General features: G+C 38.0%; 1 protein-coding gene across 4 annotated transcripts in view; it reads left to right on the plus strand.

The window, feature by feature from the left end:
- The window catches only part of LOC106562560 (sensor for unfolded proteins in the ER ire1), a 29,432-nt gene extending 7,253 nt beyond the window's left edge, over positions 1-22,179 (plus strand). For 2 of the 4 annotated variants that reach the window (XM_045708157.1, XM_045708158.1), the window contains 6 exons: positions 1,322-3,363; positions 3,479-3,642; positions 4,151-4,371; positions 4,649-4,778; positions 21,418-21,518; positions 21,618-22,179. In XM_045708157.1, coding sequence (XP_045564113.1) covers positions 1,356-3,363; positions 3,479-3,642; positions 4,151-4,371; positions 4,649-4,778; positions 21,418-21,518; positions 21,618-21,759 — 2,766 coding nt within the window. In that variant the 5' untranslated portion in view covers positions 1,322-1,355 and the 3' untranslated portion in view covers positions 21,760-22,179. Of the gene's footprint in view, positions 1-1,321; positions 3,364-3,478; positions 3,643-4,150; positions 4,406-4,648; positions 4,779-21,417; positions 21,519-21,617 lie in introns of all 4 variants that reach the window. The other 2 variants (XR_006762162.1, XM_045708159.1) reach the window with 2 other exon arrangements.
- The last annotated feature ends 310 nt before the right edge of the window (positions 22,180-22,489 follow it).

Below are 22,489 nucleotides of genomic sequence, written 5' to 3' on the forward strand. Positions count from 1 at the left end.
GTTCCAGAGCGCTCAGGACCTCAGACTGGGGCAAAGGTTCACCTTCCAACAAGACAACGACCCTAAGCACACAGCTAAGACCACACAGGAGTGACTTTGGGACAAGTCTCTGAATGTCCTTGAGTGGCCCAGCCAGAGCCCGGACTAGAACCCGATCGAACATCTCTGGAGAGACCTGAAAATAGTTAAGCCTCAACGCTCCCCATCCAACCTGACAGAGCTTGAGAGGATCTGCAGAGAAGAGAAGAAACTCCCCAAATACAAGTGTGCCAAACTTGTAGCATCATACCCAAGAAGACGCAAGGCTGTAATCGCTGCCAAAGGTGCTTCGACAAAGGACTGAGTAAAGGGTCTGAATACCTATGTAAATGTGATATTAAAGTTTTTTTTTTTTTTTTACAAATTTGCAAAAATGTCTAAACTGTTTTTACTTTGTCATTATGGGTTATTGTGTGTAGATTGATAGGGGGAAAACGATTTAATCCATTTTAGAATAAGGCTGTAACGTAATAAAATGTGTAAAAAGTCAAGGGATCTGAACACTTTCCGAATGCACTGTACATTATTTTAATAGCAGGACACGGTAAAATCCAATATTCCTCTGAAGAGTATGAATTAGGCTGTTTGAGAAGATTTGAATCCTAAGCAACCTGCATACACATTGTTTGAAGTACAATTGACCAACATTTCTACTGTAGTAGGTCAAAGCAGTGTGCTGGAAAACCTTGGCCGAGCATGGGTGAAGTAGGCATTGTGATGCTCATGTGAATTTATTTTCTGTTTCGACCAATGCCTACTTCTCACTTAAAACATATATATATTTTTTTAATTTCAATGGTTTATTCACCCTGAAGGTGATTATACAAAATTATATAACATTTCCACATGCAAAAGGTGTCTTTCGAAAATGTAATTTGCGCTTGAAATTGTGTTCATTTATTGTCCAGGGCCTGGTTTCCCAAAAGCATCTTGCTAAGTTCATCGCTAGAACCTTTGTAGTCACATCGTAAAATCTCAGACCTGTTTCCCAACACTTATTTACCGACTTTCTCAGACCATTAGTAGAACAGCTACCTGGGTCGTTAGATGCTTTTTTGCCCTTCGGCATCACTTTATAAGCAGAAGTTCTCCACTAAACATAGAATCAAGATGTTTATCTGTCTCTATGGCCGCCGATAACTTCAGAACAAAGTTGACTACAATACAACGTTGCCAATGTCTTTGCAATTGTTATGAACAAGAATAGGGTTAAGCAAGGCTTATATGACTGTACCTGACTTAACCTTTTAACATAGGTAATAATAGAGATGTCATCCCACAGATCTACTGTACCTGTAGAAGCAGATGTTTGAAGAATGAATATCGTCCCAGGTCAAATCCAGTTCCAATTACAATTACCAACGGGGCCTGTGGTTCCAAGGAAAACGGATCCAATTATAAAATGCATTATTGACAGAAAGTTGGAGAAACTAAAGAAATTTATCAGAGGCGGCAAGGACTTGAATAGACTGTACCCTTGTGCTGAGTGGAATGATGATGTTACCCCTTTAATCGCTGCTGTTGCATTTACAAATGACAATATTTGTACATTTCTTCTGGAAGAAGGTGCTAACCCCAACATGCAATCAGCAAATGGTTGGGCTCCTTTGCATTATGCCGCAATGTCAAAAGCTCCTGTCAGTGTAGTGAGTAGATTAATCGCAGCAAAAGCAGATCCAGAAGGGACACCAATCCAGATCTATACTCCACTTCAACTGGCGGCAAACAATGACAGAGAAGACATTGTGAAAGAGTTGATGATGTCTGGAGCATTTGCTGAAAGAAATCTCAAAGCATATCCCGCTACTGACCAAAAGATAGCAAGCATGATTCAGAAATTCTCTTTAGAGAGTGAGAATTTTGTCAAATTGAAGATTTTTTATGATTTTTCTTGTGCAATAGGACTCAAATCAGTGGAGGATGTTTTCAATGAATATGGCAAACACATGCTGGTGGTGAACCCTGTGAATCATCTTACACTATATGACATGTCCTTTAACGCCATTGGAACAAATGCGGATCAGTATCTTCAAGCATCCATAAAGTGGCTGAGAGAATCTCAGAAAATTGATCTCTACCTTGAAGAGGCGACCAATCGTTTGCCTAAAATTCCCAAACATTTACAAGATATGGTAGTGAATTGCTTGACAGCTGTTTTTAACATTATGAAAGAAATATCTCTTAGACTGTCACTGTTAGTAATACCCACTCTTCTGAAATATCTCCTACTTGAATCCAAAATTACCCCTCAAGGACTAAATCACAACATTTCAGTTGTCAGACTACTGTATGTGATTACTCAGAAAACTCCAAATCACAAACATGGCTGGACCCTCCCTTTTGTTGAGGAGTTATGCAAGAGGATCATCTCATTCACTGATCAAGCATATATCTCCAATCCTCAGACCTCAAACTTAGGTGTTTTAACTTTTGGTCTGCTTGCAGATCTGTACACCTTCGATTGTGTACCTGCGATTATCACATCACAAGGGATAACCTCTGTGCCGGAGAAAATACTTGTTACTGCCGAAATGCAGATGGATGAAGACCTGAAAGAAAAGCTGAGGAAATTAGATATGTCCCTACAAAGTCCAGTCCCACCAACAGATGCAACTGAACAATTGCAGGGAATGAATCTATCAAAAAAGAAGAAGAAAAAGAAGAAGAAGAAGAAAACAATTCAGGAAGAGTTGTCGGTAGAGAAAAGTACACCTGACATGACTGAGAAGCCAGATCTTGATACTTCATCAATTCCAGTTGAAGAATCCGGTGTACATGGTGAAAATTCCAGTGTTAAACCATTTCCCTTCACCACCGATGAATTGAAACCCCGGAAATGGCACAAAGTTAGTGAGCGGTGGAGGCCTCAGTTGAAGGTACTCAGCAACATAGATGCAGGCAAGATTTACAGATTGGGAAATCTCAATCTTGTGGTCCATCCAGATTTCCAAATAGCCAAAGGAAGTGATGGAACTGAAGTCTTTCTGGGCTTGAAGGATGATGGTACTGAGGTAGCCGTGAAGAGAATGCTCAAGTCAAACTATCAAGATCTGAAGAGAGAAGAGGGTTTTTTACGACTACCTCAGCTGGATAGTCCCTGCATTGTGAGATATGTGGACTTTGCAGAGGACGAGCACTTTGGTTACCTTGTTCTTCAGCTCTGTGAATACACCCTTGATGAATACATCAAAGACCACCTACCAGAGGACAAAACCCCTGTCCTGAAGAAAATAGTGCACGAGGTGCTCTGCAGTCTAAGCGTTCTCCATAGTCTAAACACAAAAATTCTGCACCGGGATATCAAACCACAGAATGTTTTAATAGGTAAGACCAGACCATGTAGTGAGTCAACAGAAATCTGGGCTAAAGAAATATTAATTTGATGTGTTGTTTATTAACCTATGTTTCAATGATACATTTTATATGATCTTCTCTTCAGATGTTACAGGCAGAGCGAGATTAGCCGATTTCGGTATAAGTCGACAATTGAACATGGAACAAACAACTCTACACACAATCAGTGCAGGAACAAAATGTTGGAAGGCCAAAGAAACTTTAGATGAAGACAGTGGGATCGGATATAAGAGGAGCACCGATATTCAGGTTAGTTTTCAATTTTAAATAAGTCAGCATACTTGGTTAGAATGTATACTATACTATATTGTGAAGGAGGAGAAGTCCAGTGGGGACATGACACCTGCTGGTTCCCAGAGTAGCCCTCTACAAGATCGTCACCAGACACTTCCTCAACCATCTCCCTGACCACCACCTTCTGATCAAGCCATGAACTGTCCCTCTCTATCTTTGGAGGATGCATGTCCTCAAAGACTCGGCCTCTATTGGTTGACCTAGCTAACTCTAGCTAGGCTACTCATGATGTATTGGTTGATCTAGCTAACTATAGCTAGGCTACTCATGATGTATTGGTTGACCTAGCTAACTATAGCTAGGCTACTCATGATAATGTATTGGTTGACCTAGCTAACTATAGCTAGGCTACTCATGATGATGTATTGGTTGTTTGTTTTTTGCTATTGAAGTGCTTTGAGATTGTTATCAAAAGCGCTATAGAAATGTAATACATTATAAATTATTATTATATACTTTTCAGGTGGCTGGGATGTTAATGTATTACATCATCTCTGGTGGACATCATCCATTTGGCAAAGGCATCCACTGTGAAATGAACATTTTTCAAGGGAAGTACACACTGGAACATGTTGATGATGAGGTGACCAGGGACCTCATTGAGTGGATGATCAATGAAGAGCCAGAGAAGAGACCTACAGTGGAGGACACACTGGCCCACCCATACTTCTGGGCAGAAGAGAGGTGAGGAGCAGTGCTAACACTTGTCAATCAGAAGGTTAGTTAAGATTAGTTAAGATTTACTTTTTCCAGTGGACATTTACCTTTTTTAATGGGTTCAGGTTTTAACCATTGAAGTTCATAAATGTTGGTTTGGTCCCAGAGCAATGAGGACAAAGCATGACATTGTCGAATGGGTTGCAATGCTCAATTCTAACGACGATTTATCCCAGTGGAAATGTGATCGCTGTTTGACACTGACCCAGTTGAATGCATTTAAAGGTACACTGTTGTTTTTCAGGAGAGTGGAGTACTTACGAAAAATTGGTAACGAGAAGGAAGCAGAGAACTGTCGCAAAGCAGACCCAAGACTCCTTCATGCTTTGGACCAGTGTGCTGAGGGGAGGTCCTTCACAAACTGGAAGTCCAAGGTGAGCAAGACGCCATTTTATCCATGTTATTTACCTGTACCTTCATCCTAGTGTAGTGTCTAGTAGTAGTAGTCACTCTTTACCTACACACTTTACCTGTACCTTCATCCTAGTGTAGTGTCTAGTCTAGTAGTCACTCTTACTGTTATTTACCTGTACCTTCATCCTAGTGTAGTGTCTAGTAGTAGTCACTCTTACTGTTATTTACCTGTACCTTCATCCTAGTGTAGTGTCTAGTGTCTAGTAGTAGTCACTCTTACTGTTATTTACCTGTACCTTCATCCTAGTGTAGTGTCTAGTTTAGTAGTCACTCTTACTGTTATTTACCTGTACATTCATCCTAGTGTAGTGTCTAGTAGTAGTCACTCTTACTGTTATTTACCTGTACATTCATCCTAGTGTAGTGTCTAGTAGTAGTCACTCTTACTGTTATTTACCTGTACCTTCATCCTAGTGTAGTGTCTAGTAGTAGTCACTCTTACTGTTATTTACCTGTACATTCATCCTAGTGTAGTGTCTAGTAGTAGTCACTCTTACTGTTATTTACCTGTACATTCATCCTAGTGTAGTGTCTAGTCTAGTAGTCACTCTTACTGTTATTTACCTGTACATTCATCCTAGTGTAGTGTCTAGTAGTAGTCACTCTTACTGTTATTTACCTGTACCTTCATCCTAGTGTAGTGTCTAGTAGTAGTCACTCTTACTGTTATTTACCTGTACATTCATCCTAGTGTAGTGTCTAGTCTAGTAGTAGTCACTCTTACTGTTATTTACCTGTACCTTCATCCTAGTGTAGTGTCTAGTCTAGTAGTAGTCACTCTTACTGTTATTTACCTGTACCTTCATCCTAGTGTAGTGTCTAGTCTAGTAGTAGTCACTCTTACTGTTATTTACCTGTACCTTCATCCTAGTGTAGTGTCTAGTCTAGTAGTAGTCACTCTTACTGTTATTTACCTGTACCTTCATCCTAGTGTAGTGTCTAGTCTAGTAGTAGTCACTCTTACTGTTATTTACCTGTACCTTCATCCTAGTGTAGTGTCTAGTCTAGTAGTAGTCACTCTTACTGTTATTTACCTGTACATTCATCCTAGTGTAGTGTCTAGTCTAGTAGTAGTCACTCTTACTGTTATTTACCTGTACCTTCATCCTAGTGTAGTGTCTAGTAGTAGTCACTCTTACTGTTATTTACCTGTACATTCATCCTAGTGTAGTGTCTAGTAGTAGTCACTCTTACTGTTATTTACCTGTACCTTCATCCTAGTGTAGTGTCTAGTAGTAGTCACTCTTACTGTTATTTACCTGTACATTCATCCTAGTGTAGTGTCTAGTAGTAGTCACTCTTACTGTTATTTACCTGTACCTTCATCCTAGTGTAGTGTCTAGTCTAGTAGTAGTCACTCTTACTGTTATTTACCTGTACATTCATCCTAGTGTAGTGTCTAGTAGTAGTCACTCTTACTGTTATTTACCTGTACATTCATCCTAGTGTAGTGTCTAGTAGTAGTCACTCTTACTGTTATTTACCTGTACCTTCATCCTAGTGTAGTGTCTAGTAGTAGTCACTCTTACTGTTATTTACCTGTACATTCATCCTAGTGTAGTGTCTAGTAGTAGTCACTCTTACTGTTATTTACCTGTACCTTCATCCTAGTGTAGTGTCTAGTCTAGTAGTAGTCACTCTTACTGTTATTTACCTGTACATTCATCCTAGTGTAGTGTCTAGTCTAGTAGTAGTCACACTTACTGTTATTTACCTGTACCTTCATCCTAGTGTAGTGTCTAGTCTAGTAGTAGTCACTCTTACTGTTATTTACCTGTACCTTCATCCTAGTGTAGTGTCTAGTAGTAGTCACTCTTACTGTTATTTACCTGTACCTTCATCCTAGTGTAGTGTCTAGTAGTAGTCACTCTTACTGTTATTTACCTGTACATTCATCCTAGTGTAGTGTCTAGTAGTAGTCACTCTTACTGTTATTTACCTGTACCTTCATCCTAGTGTAGTGTCTAGTCTAGTAGTAGTCACTCTTACTGTTATTTACCTGTACCTTCATCCTAGTGTAGTGTCTAGTAGTAGTCACTCTTACTGTTATTTACCTGTACATTCATCCTAGTGTAGTGTCTAGTAGTAGTCACTCTTACTGTTATTTACCTGTACATTCATCCTAGTGTAGTGTCTAGTAGTAGTCACACTTACTGTTATTTACCTGTACCTTCATCCTAGTGTAGTGTCTAGTAGTAGTCACTCTTACTGTTATTTACCTGTACATTCATCCTAGTGTAGTGTCTAGTAGTAGTCACTCTTACTGTTATTTACCTGTACCTTCATCCTAGTGTAGTGTCTAGTAGTAGTCACTCTTACTGTTATTTACCTGTACATTCATCCTAGTGTAGTGTCTAGTAGTAGTCACTCTTACTGTTATTTACCTGTACATTCATCCTAGTGTAGTGTCTAGTAGTAGTCACTCTTACTGTTATTTACCTGTACCTTCATCCTAGTGTAGTGTCTAGTAGTAGTCACTCTTACTGTTATTTACCTGTACCTTCATCCTAGTGTAGTGTCTAGTAGTAGTCACTCTTACTGTTATTTACCTGTACCTTCATCCTAGTGTAGTGTCTAGTCTAGTAGTCACTCTTACTGTTATTTACCTGTACCTTCATCCTAGTGTAGTGTCTAGTCTAGTAGTAGTCACTCTTACTGTTATTTACCTGTACCTTCATCCTAGTGTAGTGTCTAGTAGTAGTCACTCTTACTGTTATTTACCTGTACATTCATCCTAGTGTAGTGTCTAGTCTAGTAGTAGTCACTCTTACTGTTATTTACCTGTACCTTCATCCTAGTGTAGTGTCTAGTAGTAGTCACTCTTACTGTTATTTACCTGTACCTTCATCCTAGTGTAGTGTCTAGTAGTAGTCACTCTTACTGTTATTTACCTGTACATTCATCCTAGTGTAGTGTCTAGTAGTAGTCACTCTTACTGTTATTTACCTGTACCTTCATCCTAGTGTAGTGTCTAGTAGTAGTCACTCTTACTGTTATTTACCTGTACCTTCATCCTAGTGTCTAGTCTAGTAGTAGTCACTCTTACTGTTATTTACCTGTACATTCATCCTAGTGTAGTGTCTAGTAGTAGTCACTCTTACTGTTATTTACCTGTACATTCATCCTAGTGTAGTGTCTAGTAGTAGTCACTCTTACTGTTATTTACCTGTACCTTCATCCTAGTGTAGTGTCTAGTAGTAGTCACTCTTACTGTTATTTACCTGTACATTCATCCTAGTGTCTAGTCTAGTAGTAGTCACTCTTACTGTTATTTACCTGTACATTCATCCTAGTGTAGTGTCTAGTAGTAGTCACTCTTACTGTTATTTACCTGTACATTCATCCTAGTGTAGTGTCTAGTCTAGTAGTAGTCACTCTTACTGTTATTTACCTGTACCTTCATCCTAGTGTAGTGTCTAGTAGTAGTCACTCTTACTGTTATTTACCTGTACCTTCATCCTAGTGTAGTGTCTAGTAGTAGTCACTCTTACTGTTATTTACCTGTACCTTCATCCTAGTGTCTAGTCTAGTAGTAGTCACTCTTACTGTTATTTACCTGTACCTTCATCCTAGTGTCTAGTCTAGTAGTAGTCACTCTTACTGTTATTTACCTGTACCTTCATCCTAGTGTAGTGTCTAGTAGTAGTCACTCTTACTGTTATTTACCTGTACCTTCATCCTAGTGTAGTGTCTAGTAGTAGTCACTCTTACTGTTATTTACCTGTACCTTCATCCTAGTGTAGTGTCTAGTAGTAGTCACTCTTACTGTTATTTACCTGTACATTCATCCTAGTGTAGTGTCTAGTCTAGTAGTAGTCACTCTTACTGTTATTTACCTGTACCTTCATCCTAGTGTAGTGTCTAGTAGTAGTCACTCTTACTGTTATTTACCTGTACCTTCATCCTAGTGTAGTGTCTAGTAGTAGTCACTCTTACTGTTATTTACCTGTACATTCATCCTAGTGTAGTGTCTAGTCTAGTAGTAGTCACACTTACTGTTATTTACCTGTACATTCATCCTAGTGTAGTGTCTAGTAGTAGTCACTCTTACTGTTATTTACCTGTACCTTCATCCTAGTGTAGTGTCTAGTAGTAGTCACTCTTACTGTTATTTACCTGTACCTTCATCCTAGTGTAGTGTCTAGTAGTAGTCACTCTTACTGTTATTTACCTGTACCTTCATCCTAGTGTAGTGTCTAGTCTAGTAGTCACTCTTACTGTTATTTACCTGTACCTTCATCCTAGTGTAGTGTCTAGTAGTAGTCACTCTTACTGTTATTTACCTGTACATTCATCCTAGTGTAGTGTCTAGTAGTAGTCACTCTTACTGTTATTTACCTGTACATTCATCCTAGTGTAGTGTCTAGTAGTAGTCACTCTTACTGTTATTTACCTGTACATTCATCCTAGTGTAGTGTCTAGTAGTAGTCACTCTTACTGTTATTTACCTGTACATTCATCCTAGTGTAGTGTCTAGTAGTAGTCACTCTTACTGTTATTTACCTGTACCTTCATCCTAGTGTAGTGTCTAGTAGTAGTCACTCTTACTGTTATTTACCTGTACATTCATCCTAGTGTAGTGTCTAGTAGTAGTCACTCTTACTGTTATTTACCTGTACATTCATCCTAGTGTAGTGTCTAGTAGTAGTCACTCTTACTGTTATTTACCTGTACATTCATCCTAGTGTAGTGTCTAGTAGTAGTCACTCTTACTGTTATTTACCTGTACATTCATCCTAGTGTAGTGTCTAGTCTAGTAGTAGTCACTCTTACTGTTATTTACCTGTACATTCATCCTAGTGTAGTGTCTAGTCTAGTAGTAGTCACACTTACTGTTATTTACCTGTACCTTCATCCTAGTGTAGTGTCTAGTCTAGTAGTAGTCACTCTTACTGTTATTTACCTGTACATTCATCCTAGTGTAGTGTCTAGTAGTAGTCACTCTTACTGTTATTTACCTGTACCTTCATCCTAGTGTAGTGTCTAGTAGTAGTCACTCTTACTGTTATTTACCTGTACCTTCATCCTAGTGTAGTGTCTAGTAGTAGTCACTCTTACTGTTATTTACCTGTACCTTCATCCTAGTGTAGTGTCTAGTAGTAGTCACTCTTACTGTTATTTACCTGCACCTTCATCCTAGTGTAGTGTCTAGTCTAGTAGTCACTCTTACTGTTATTTACCTGTACCTTCATCCTAGTGTAGTGTCTAGTAGTAGTCACTCTTACTGTTATTTACCTGTACCTTCATCCTAGTGTAGTGTCTAGTAGTAGTCACTCTTACTGTTATTTACCTGTACCTTCATCCTAGTGTAGTGTCTAGTAGTAGTCACTCTTACTGTTATTTACCTGTACCTTCATCCTAGTGTAGTGTCTAGTCTAGTAGTCACTCTTACTGTTATTTACCTGTACATTCATCCTAGTGTAGTGTCTAGTCTAGTAGTCACTCTTTACCTACACACTTTACCTGTACCTTCATCCTAGTGTCTAGTCTAGTAGTAGTCACTCTTACTGTTATTTACCTGTACCTTCATCCTAGTGTCTAGTCTAGTAGTAGTAGTCACTCTTTACCTACACACTTTACCTGTACCTTCATCCTAGTGTCTAGTCTAGTAGTAGTCACTCTTACTGTTATTTACCTGTACCTTCATCCTAGTGTAGTGTCTAGTAGTAGTCACTCTTACTGTTATTTACCTGTACCTTCATCCTAGTGTAGTGTCTAGTAGTAGTCACTCTTACTGTTATTTACCTGTACATTCATCCTAGTGTAGTGTCTAGTAGTAGTCACTCTTACTGTTATTTACCTGTACCTTCATCCTAGTGTAGTGTCTAGTCTAGTAGTAGTCACTCTTACTGTTATTTACCTGTACCTTCATCCTAGTGTAGTGTCTAGTAGTAGTCACTCTTACTGTTATTTACCTGTACATTCATCCTAGTGTAGTGTCTAGTAGTAGTCACACTTACTGTTATTTACCTGTACATTCATCCTAGTGTAGTGTCTAGTCTAGTAGTAGTCACTCTTACTGTTATTTACCTGTACCTTCATCCTAGTGTAGTGTCTAGTAGTAGTCACTCTTACTGTTATTTACCTGTACCTTCATCCTAGTGTAGTGTCTAGTCTAGTAGTAGTCACTCTTACTGTTATTTACCTGTACCTTCATCCTAGTGTAGTGTCTAGTAGTAGTCACACTTACTGTTATTTACCTGTACATTCATCCTAGTGTAGTGTCTAGTAGTAGTCACTCTTACTGTTATTTACCTGTACATTCATCCTAGTGTAGTGTCTAGTAGTAGTCACACTTACTGTTATTTACCTGTACCTTCATCCTAGTGTAGTGTCTAGTCTAGTAGTAGTCACTCTTACTGTTATTTACCTGTACCTTCATCCTAGTGTAGTGTCTAGTAGTAGTCACTCTTACTGTTATTTACCTGTACATTCATCCTAGTGTAGTGTCTAGTAGTAGTCACTCTTACTGTTATTTACCTGTACCTTCATCCTAGTGTCTAGTCTAGTAGTAGTCACTCTTTACCTACACACTTTACCTGTACCTTCATCCTAGTGTAGTGTCTAGTAGTAGTCACACTTACTGTTATTTACCTGTACCTTCATCCTAGTGTCTAGTCTAGTAGTAGTCACTCTTTACCTACACACTTTACCTGTACCTTCATCCTAGTGTAGTGTCTAGTAGTAGTCACACTTACTGTTATTTACCTGTACATTCATCCTAGTGTAGTGTCTAGTAGTAGTCACTCTTACTGTTATTTACCTGTACATTCATCCTAGTGTAGTGTCTAGTAGTAGTCACACTTACTGTTATTTACCTGTACCTTCATCCTAGTGTAGTGTCTAGTCTAGTAGTAGTCACTCTTACTGTTATTTACCTGTACATTCATCCTAGTGTAGTGTCTAGTCTAGTAGTAGTCACACTTACTGTTATTTACCTGTACCTTCATCCTAGTGTAGTGTCTAGTAGTAGTCACACTTACTGTTATTTACCTGTACATTCATCCTAGTGTAGTGTCTAGTAGTAGGCACTCTTACTGTTATTTACCTGTACCTTCATCCTAGTGTAGTGTCTAGTAGTAGTCACACTTACTGTTATTTACCTGTACCTTCATCCTAGTGTAGTGTCTAGTAGTAGTAGTCACTCTTACTGTTATTTACCTGTACATTCATCCTAGTGTAGTGTCTAGTAGTAGTCACTCTTACTGTTATTTACCTGTACATTCATCCTAGTGTAGTGTCTAGTCTAGTAGTCACTCTTACTGTTATTTACCTGTACATTCATCCTAGTGTAGTGTCTAGTCTAGTAGTAGTCACTCTTACTGTTATTTACCTGTACCTTCATCCTAGTGTAGTGTCTAGTCTAGTAGTCACTCTTACTGTTATTTACCTGTACATTCATCCTAGTGTCTAGTCTAGTAGTAGTCACACTTACTGTTATTTACCTGTACATTCATCCTAGTGTAGTGTCTAGTAGTAGTAGTCACTCTTACTGTTATTTACCTGTACCTTCATCCTAGTGTAGTGTCTAGTAGTAGTCACTCTTACTGTTATTTACCTGTACCTTCATCCTAGTGTAGTGTCTAGTAGTAGTCACTCTTACTGTTATTTACCTGTACCTTCATCCTAGTGTAGTGTCTAGTAGTAGTCACTCTTACTGTTATTTACCTGTACCTTCATCCTAGTGTCTAGTCTAGTAGTAGTCACTCTTACTGTTATTTACCTGTACATTCATCCTAGTGTAGTGTCTAGTAGTAGTCACTCTTACTGTTATTTACCTGTACATTCATCCTAGTGTAGTGTCTAGTAGTAGTCACTCTTACTGTTATTTACCTGTACATTCATCCTAGTGTAGTGTCTAGTAGTAGGCACTCTTACTGTTATTTACCTGTACCTTCATCCTAGTGTAGTGTCTAGTAGTAGTCACTCTTACTGTTATTTACCTGTACATCCATCCTAGTGTAGTGTCTAGTAGTAGTCACTCTTACTGTTATTTACCTGTACCTTCATCCTAGTGTAGTGTCTAGTAGTAGTCACTCTTACTGTTATTTACCTGTACCTTCATCCTAGTGTAGTGTCTAGTAGTAGTCACTCTTACTGTTATTTACCTGTACCTTCATCCTAGTGTCTAGTCTAGTAGTAGTCACTCTTACTGTTATTTACCTGTACATTCATCCTAGTGTAGTGTCTAGTCTAGTAGTAGTCACTCTTACTGTTATTTACCTGTACATTCATCCTAGTGTAGTGTCTAGTAGTAGTCACTCTTACTGTTATTTACCTGTACATTCATCCTAGTGTAGTGTCTAGTAGTAGTCACTCTTACTGTTATTTACCTGTACATTCATCCTAGTGTAGTGTCTAGTCTAGTAGTAGTCACACTTACTGTTATTTACCTGTACCTTCATCCTAGTGTAGTGTCTAGTAGTAGTCACTCTTACTGTTATTTACCTGTACCTTCATCCTAGTGTAGTGTCTAGTAGTAGTCACTCTTACTGTTATTTACCTGTACCTTCATCCTAGTGTAGTGTCTAGTAGTAGTCACTCTTACTGTTATTTACCTGTACATTCATCCTAGTGTAGTGTCTAGTAGTAGTCACTCTTACTGTTATTTACCTGTACCTTCATCCTAGTGTAGTGTCTAGTAGTAGTCACTCTTACTGTTATTTACCTGTACATTCATCCTAGTGTAGTGTCTAGTAGTAGTCACTCTTACTGTTATTTACCTGTACATTCATCCTAGTGTAGTGTCTAGTAGTAGTCACTCTTACTGTTATTTACCTGTACATTCATCCTAGTGTAGTGTCTAGTCTAGTAGTAGTCACTCTTACTGTTATTTACCTGTACCTTCATCCTAGTGTAGTGTCTAGTAGTAGTCACTCTTACTGTTATTTACCTGTACCTTCATCCTAGTGTAGTGTCTAGTAGTAGTCACTCTTACTGTTATTTACCTGTACATTCATCCTAGTGTAGTGTCTAGTAGTAGTCACTCTTACTGTTATTTACCTGTACCTTCATCCTAGTGTAGTGTCTAGTAGTAGTCACTCTTACTGTTATTTACCTGTACATTCATCCTAGTGTAGTGTCTAGTCTAGTAGTAGTCACTCTTACTGTTATTTACCTGTACATTCATCCTAGTGTAGTGTCTAGTAGTAGTCACTCTTACTGTTATTTACCTGTACATTCATCCTAGTGTAGTGTCTAGTAGTAGTCACTCTTACTGTTATTTACCTGTACCTTCATCCTAGTGTAGTGTCTAGTAGTAGTCACTCTTACTGTTATTTACCTGTACCTTCATCCTAGTGTAGTGTCTAGTAGTAGTCACTCTTACTGTTATTTACCTGTACATTCATCCTAGTGTAGTGTCTAGTAGTAGTCACACTTACTGTTATTTACCTGTACATTCATCCTAGTGTAGTGTCTAGTAGTAGTAGTCACTCTTACTGTTATTTACCTGTACCTTCATCCTAGTGTAGTGTCTAGTAGTAGTAGTCACTCTTACTGTTATTTACCTGTACCTTCATCCTAGTGTAGTGTCTAGTAGTAGTCACTCTTACTGTTATTTACCTGTACATTCATCCTAGTGTAGTGTCTAGTCTAGTAGTCACTCTTACTGTTATTTACCTGTACCTTCATCCTAGTGTAGTGTCTAGTAGTAGTCACTCTTACTGTTATTTACCTGTACCTTCATCCTAGTGTAGTGTCTAGTAGTAGTCACTCTTACTGTTATTTACCTGTACCTTCATCCTAGTGTAGTGTCTAGTAGTAGTCACTCTTACTGTTATTTACCTGTACCTTCATCCTAGTGTAGTGTCTAGTAGTAGTCACTCTTACTGTTATTTACCTGTACCTTCATCCTAGTGTAGTGTCTAGTAGTAGTCACTCTTACTGTTATTTACCTGTACATTCATCCTAGTGTAGTGTCTAGTAGTAGTCACTCTTACTGTTATTTACCTGTACCTTCATCCTAGTGTAGTGTCTAGTAGTAGTCACTCTTACTGTTATTTACCTGTACATTCATCCTAGTGTAGTGTCTAGTCTAGTAGTAGTCACTCTTACTGTTATTTACCTGTACCTTCATCCTAGTGTAGTGTCTAGTAGTAGTCACTCTTACTGTTATTTACCTGTACCTTCATCCTAGTGTAGTGTCTAGTCTAGTAGTAGTCACTCTTACTGTTATTTACCTGTACCTTCATCCTAGTGTAGTGTCTAGTAGTAGTCACACTTACTGTTATTTACCTGTACATTCATCCTAGTGTAGTGTCTAGTAGTAGTCACTCTTACTGTTATTTACCTGTACATTCATCCTAGTGTAGTGTCTAGTAGTAGTCACACTTACTGTTATTTACCTGTACCTTCATCCTAGTGTAGTGTCTAGTCTAGTAGTAGTCACTCTTACTGTTATTTACCTGTACATTCATCCTAGTGTAGTGTCTAGTAGTAGTAGTCACACTTACTGTTATTTACCTGTACCTTCATCCTAGTGTAGTGTCTAGTAGTAGTAGTCACTCTTACTGTTATTTACCTGTACATTCATCCTAGTGTAGTGTCTAGTAGTAGTAGTCACTCTTACTGTTATTTACCTGTACATTCATCCTAGTGTAGTGTCTAGTAGTAGTCACACTTACTGTTATTTACCTGTACCTTCATCCTAGTGTAGTGTCTAGTCTAGTAGTAGTCACTCTTACTGTTATTTACCTGTACCTTCATCCTAGTGTAGTGTCTAGTAGTAGTCACTCTTACTGTTATTTACCTGTACCTTCATCCTAGTGTAGTGTCTAGTAGTAGTAGTCACTCTTACTGTTATTTACCTGTACATTCATCCTAGTGTAGTGTCTAGTAGTAGTCACTCTTACTGTTATTTACCTGTACCTTCATCCTAGTGTAGTGTCTAGTAGTAGTAGTCACTCTTACTGTTATTTACCTGTACATTCATCCTAGTGTAGTGTCTAGTAGTAGTAGTCACTCTTACTGTTATTTACCTGTACATTCATCCTAGTGTAGTGTCTAGTAGTAGTCACTCTTACTGTTATTTACCTGTACCTTCATCCTAGTGTAGTGTCTAGTCTAGTAGTCACTCTTACTGTTATTTACCTGTACCTTCATCCTAGTGTAGTGTCTAGTAGTAGTCACTCTTACTGTTATTTACCTGTACCTTCATCCTAGTGTAGTGTCTAGTAGTAGTCACTCTTACTGTTATTTACCTGTACCTTCATCCTAGTGTAGTGTCTAGTAGTAGTCACTCTTTACCTACACACTTTACCTGTACCTTCATCCTAGTGTAGTGTCTAGTAGTAGTCACACTTACTGTTATTTACCTGTACCTTCATCCTAGTGTAGTGTCTAGTAGTAGTCACACTTACTGTTATTTACCTGTACCTTCATCCTAGTGTAGTGTCTAGTCTAGTAGTAGTCACTCTTACTGTTATTTACCTGTACATTCATCCTAGTGTAGTGTCTAGTCTAGTAGTAGTCACTCTTACTGTTATTTACCTGTACCTTCATCCTAGTGTAGTGTCTAGTAGTAGTCACTCTTACTGTTATTTACCTGTACCTTCATCCTAGTGTAGTGTCTAGTCTAGTAGTAGTCACTCTTACTGTTATTTACCTGTACATTCATCCTAGTGTAGTGTCTAGTCTAGTAGTAGTCACTCTTACTGTTATTTACCTGTACATTCATCCTAGTGTAGTGTCTAGTCTAGTAGTAGTCACTCTTACTGTTATTTACCTGTACCTTCATCCTAGTGTAGTGTCTAGTAGTATTCACTCTTACTGTTATTTACCTGTACCTTCATCCTAGTGTAGTGTCTAGTAGTAGTCACTCTTACTGTTATTTACCTGTACATTCATCCTAGTGTAGTGTCTAGTAGTAGTCACTCTTACTGTTATTTACCTGTACATTCATCCTAGTGTAGTGTCTAGTACTAGTCACTCTTACTGTTATTTACCTGTACCTTCATCCTAGTGTAGTGTCTAGTAGTAGTCACTCTTACTGTTATTTACCTGTACATTCATCCTAGTGTAGTGTCTAGTAGTAGTCACTCTTACTGTTATTTACCTGTACATTCATCCTAGTGTAGTGTCTAGTAGTAGTCACTCTTACTGTTATTTACCTGTACCTTCATCCTAGTGTAGTGTCTAGTAGTAGTCACTCTTACTGTTATTTACCTGTACATTCATCCTAGTGTAGTGTCTAGTAGTAGTCACTCTTACTGTTATTTACCTGTACCTTCATCCTAGTGTAGTGTCTAGTAGTAGTCACTCTTACTGTTATTTACCTGTACATTCATCCTAGTGTAGTGTCTAGTCTAGTAGTAGTCACTCTTACTGTTATTTACCTGTACATTCATCCTAGTGTAGTGTCTAGTCTAGTAGTAGTCACTCTTACTGTTATTTACCTGTACATTCATCCTAGTGTAGTGTCTAGTCTAGTAGTAGTCACTCTTACTGTTATTTACCTGTACCTTCATCCTAGTGTAGTGTCTAGTAGTAGTCACTCTTTACCTACACACTTTACCTGTACCTTCATCCTAGTGTAGTGTCTAGTAGTAGTCACTCTTACTGTTATTTACCTGTACATTCATCCTAGTGTAGTGTCTAGTAGTAGTCACTCTTACTGTTATTTACCTGTACATTCATCCTAGTGTAGTGTCTAGTAGTAGTCACTCTTTACCTACACACTTTACCTGTACCTTCATCCTAGTGTAGTGTCTAGTAGTAGGCACTCTTACTGTTATTTACCTGTACATTCATCCTAGTGTAGTGTCTAGTAGTAGTCACTCTTACTGTTATTTACCTGTACATTCATCCTAGTGTAGTGTCTAGTAGTAGTCACTCTTACTGTTATTTACCTGTACATTCATCCTAGTGTAGTGTCTAGTAGTAGTCACTCTTACTGTTATTTACCTGTACCTTCATCCTAGTGTCTAGTCTAGTAGTAGTCACTCTTACTGTTATTTACCTGTACATTCATCCTAGTGTAGTGTCTAGTCTAGTAGTAGTCACTCTTACTGTTATTTACCTGTACCTTCATCCTAGTGTAGTGTCTAGTCTAGTAGTAGGCACTCTTACTGTTATTTACCTGTACCTTCATCCTAGTGTAGTGTCTAGTAGTAGTCACTCTTACTGTTATTTACCTGTACATTCATCCTAGTGTAGTGTCTAGTAGTAGTCACTCTTACTGTTATTTACCTGTACCTTCATCCTAGTGTAGTGTCTAGTCTAGTAGTAGTCACTCTTACTGTTATTTACCTGTACATTCATCCTAGTGTAGTGTCTAGTAGTAGTCACTCTTACTGTTATTTACCTGTACCTTCATCCTAGTGTAGTGTCTAGTAGTAGTCACTCTTACTGTTATTTACCTGTACATTCATCCTAGTGTAGTGTCTAGTAGTAGTCACTCTTACTGTTATTTACCTGTACCTTCATCCTAGTGTAGTGTCTAGTAGTAGTCACTCTTACTGTTATTTACCTGTACCTTCATCCTAGTGTAGTGTCTAGTAGTAGTCACTCTTACTGTTATTTACCTGTACATTCATCCTAGTGTAGTGTCTAGTAGTAGTCACTCTTACTGTTATTTACCTGTACCTTCATCCTAGTGTAGTGTCTAGTAGTAGTCACTCTTACTGTTATTTACCTGTACATTCATCCTAGTGTAGTGTCTAGTAGTAGTCACTCTTACTGTTATTTACCTGTACATTCATCCTAGTGTAGTGTCTAGTAGTAGTCACTCTTACTGTTATTTACCTGTACATTCATCCTAGTGTAGTGTCTAGTAGTAGTCACTCTTACTGTTATTTACCTGTACCTTCATCCTAGTGTAGTGTCTAGTAGTAGTCACTCTTACTGTTATTTACCTGTACATTCATCCTAGTGTAGTGTCTAGTAGTAGTCACTCTTACTGTTATTTACCTGTACCTTCATCCTAGTGTAGTGTCTAGTCTAGTAGTAGTCACTCTTACTGTTATTTACCTGTACCTTCATCCTAGTGTAGTGTCTAGTCTAGTAGTAGTCACTCTTACTGTTATTTACCTGTACATTCATCCTAGTGTAGTGTCTAGTCTAGTAGTAGTCACTCTTACTGTTATTTACCTGTACCTTCATCCTAGTGTAGTGTCTAGTAGTAGTCACACTTACTGTTATTTACCTGTACATTCATCCTAGTGTAGTGTCTAGTCTAGTAGTCACTCTTACTGTTATTTACCTGTACATTCATCCTAGTGTAGTGTCTAGTAGTAGTCACTCTTACTGTTATTTACCTGTACATTCATCCTAGTGTAGTGTCTAGTAGTAGTCACACTTACTGTTATTTACCTGTACATTCATCCTAGTGTAGTGTCTAGTAGTAGTCACTCTTACTGTTATTTACCTGTACCTTCATCCTAGTGTAGTGTCTAGTAGTAGGCACTCTTACTGTTATTTACCTGTACATTCATCCTAGTGTAGTGTCTAGTCTAGTAGTAGTCACTCTTACTGTTATTTACCTGTACCTTCATCCTAGTGTAGTGTCTAGTAGTAGTCACTCTTACTGTTATTTACCTGTACCTTCATCCTAGTGTAGTGTCTAGTAGTAGTCACTCTTACTGTTATTTACCTGTACCTTCATCCTAGTGTAGTGTCTAGTCTAGTAGTAGTCACTCTTACTGTTATTTACCTGTACATTCATCCTAGTGTAGTGTCTAGTAGTAGTCACTCTTACTGTTATTTACCTGTACCTTCATCCTAGTGTAGTGTCTAGTCTAGTAGTAGTCACTCTTACTGTTATTTACCTGTACCTTCATCCTAGTGTAGTGTCTAGTAGTAGTCACTCTTACTGTTATTTACCTGTACATTCATCCTAGTGTAGTGTCTAGTCTAGTAGTAGTCACTCTTACTGTTATTTACCTGTACCTTCATCCTAGTGTAGTGTCTAGTAGTAGTCACACTTACTGTTATTTACCTGTACATTCATCCTAGTGTAGTGTCTAGTAGTAGTCACTCTTACTGTTATTTACCTGTACATTCATCCTAGTGTAGTGTCTAGTAGTAGTCACTCTTACTGTTATTTACCTGTACCTTCATCCTAGTGTAGTGTCTAGTAGTAGTCACTCTTACTGTTATTTACCTGTACATTCATCCTAGTGTAGTGTCTAGTAGTAGTCACACTTACTGTTATTTACCTGTACATTCATCCTAGTGTAGTGTCTAGTCTAGTAGTAGTCACTCTTACTGTTATTTACCTGTACATTCATCCTAGTGTAGTGTCTAGTCTAGTAGTAGTCACACTTACTGTTATTTACCTGTACCTTCATCCTAGTGTAGTGTCTAGTAGTAGTCACTCTTACTGTTATTTACCTGTACCTTCATCCTAGTGTAGTGTCTAGTAGTAGTCACTCTTACTGTTATTTACCTGTACATTCATCCTAGTGTAGTGTCTAGTAGTAGTCACTCTTACTGTTATTTACCTGTACATTCATCCTAGTGTAGTGTCTAGTCTAGTAGTAGTCACTCTTACTGTTATTTACCTGTACATTCATCCTAGTGTAGTGTCTAGTAGTAGTCACTCTTACTGTTATTTACCTGTACCTTCATCCTAGTGTAGTGTCTAGTAGTAGTAGTCACTCTTACTGTTATTTACCTGTACATTCATCCTAGTGTAGTGTCTAGTCTAGTAGTCACTCTTACTGTTATTTACCTGTACCTTCATCCTAGTGTAGTGTCTAGTAGTAGTCACACTTACTGTTATTTACCTGTACCTTCATCCTAGTGTAGTGTCTAGTAGTAGTAGTCACTCTTACTGTTATTTACCTGTACCTTCATCCTAGTGTAGTGTCTAGTAGTAGTCACTCTTACTGTTATTTACCTGTACATTCATCCTAGTGTAGTGTCTAGTAGTAGTCACACTTACTGTTATTTACCTGTACATTCATCCTAGTGTAGTGTCTAGTCTAGTAGTAGTCACTCTTACTGTTATTTACCTGTACATTCATCCTAGTGTAGTGTCTAGTAGTAGTCACTCTTACTGTTATTTACCTGTACATTCATCCTAGTGTAGTGTCTAGTCTAGTAGTCACTCTTACTGTTATTTACCTGTACATTCATCCTAGTGTAGTGTCTAGTCTAGTAGTAGTCACTCTTACTGTTATTTACCTGTACCTTCATCCTAGTGTAGTGTCTAGTCTAGTAGTCACTCTTACTGTTATTTACCTGTACCTTCATCCTAGTGTAGTGTCTAGTCTAGTAGTAGTCACTCTTACTGTTATTTACCTGTACATTCATCCTAGTGTAGTGTCTAGTAGTAGTCACTCTTACTGTTATTTACCTGTACCTTCATCCTAGTGTAGTGTCTAGTAGTAGTCACTCTTACTGTTATTTACCTGTACCTTCATCCTAGTGTAGTGTCTAGTCTAGTAGTCACTCTTACTGTTATTTACCTGTACCTTCATCCTAGTGTAGTGTCTAGTAGTAGTCACTCTTTACCTACACACTTTACCTGTACCTTCATCCTAGTGTAGTGTCTAGTCTAGTAGTAGTCACTCTTTACCTACACACTTTACCTGTACATTCATCCTAGTGTAGTGTCTAGTAGTAGTCACACTTACTGTTATTTATTTGTGTACACAGATGCCGCCTGAGTTGATGGACAAGTTGGATGGTAAAAAGAAGGCCTACCCTGACAACACATTGGGTTTGTTGCGCTTCATACGCAACCTTCATGAGCACTAGTAAGACATTCATTGTTTTGTCTAAAAACATGTACATTCACTTTATTTACTCTCTTACCATTGAAGGTGGTTGAATATTTTGTCTCTCTCTCTCTGAAGCACTGAGGATGCGGATTCTGTTGACATGATGACAATGTTCCCTGATCTCTTTGGATGCGTCTACAAGTTTGCCAAGAAAATGGAGTGGAATTCAAGGAGTAGCCTGAAGAAAATGTTTCACAGAGAAGATGTAAGATATTGATTCTGACATTTGGAAGATTAACACTGACTAACTTCTGAAATCTTGGTTTGACTTTTCTGTTGCCATTAAACGACTCACTAGTGTAAGTGTTAGATGATTGATATACTGAATGTTCTTTCAGGGAATCAAGAGGCTATGCAGCATTTTGCCTCTGTTTTCCTACTTGGTGTTTTGGCCATTTTCTTACATCATTATAACAGTACTTATCTTATAAGCTTACATGAAATATATAAAAGATATTTATTAGAATATGAAATGTAACAATACTTTGTAATATTATTCAATTTGCCTCAGTTTATTCATGGTTTGTTTACTGTATGTATAATAACAATGACACATACTGTACATACATACAACTTCTTTGTTGAAAAGTCTTGAAACGAGCTGAATCTATTAATAAAGTGTAACATCTGAATCATATAGCCTACAGTACATGCCTCTTTCTTCACTCTATACAACAACCGGCTTAGTTCATGGAAACCCCAAAACATCAAAGATTTAGAACATATACTGTTGAAGTCGGAAGTTTACATACACCTTAGCCAAATACATTTAAACTCAGTTTTTCACAATTCCTGACATTTAATCCTAGTAAAAATCCCCTGTCTTAGGTCAGTCACGATCACCACTTTATTTTAAGAATATGAAATGTTAGAATAATAGTAGAGAGAATGATTTATTTCAGATTTAATTTCTTTCATCACATTCCCAGTGGGTCAGAAGTTTACAT

Source organism: Salmo salar, chromosome ssa26, assembly GCF_905237065.1.
Source record: "Salmo salar chromosome ssa26, Ssal_v3.1, whole genome shotgun sequence".
Taxonomy (NCBI): domain Eukaryota; kingdom Metazoa; phylum Chordata; class Actinopteri; order Salmoniformes; family Salmonidae; genus Salmo; species Salmo salar.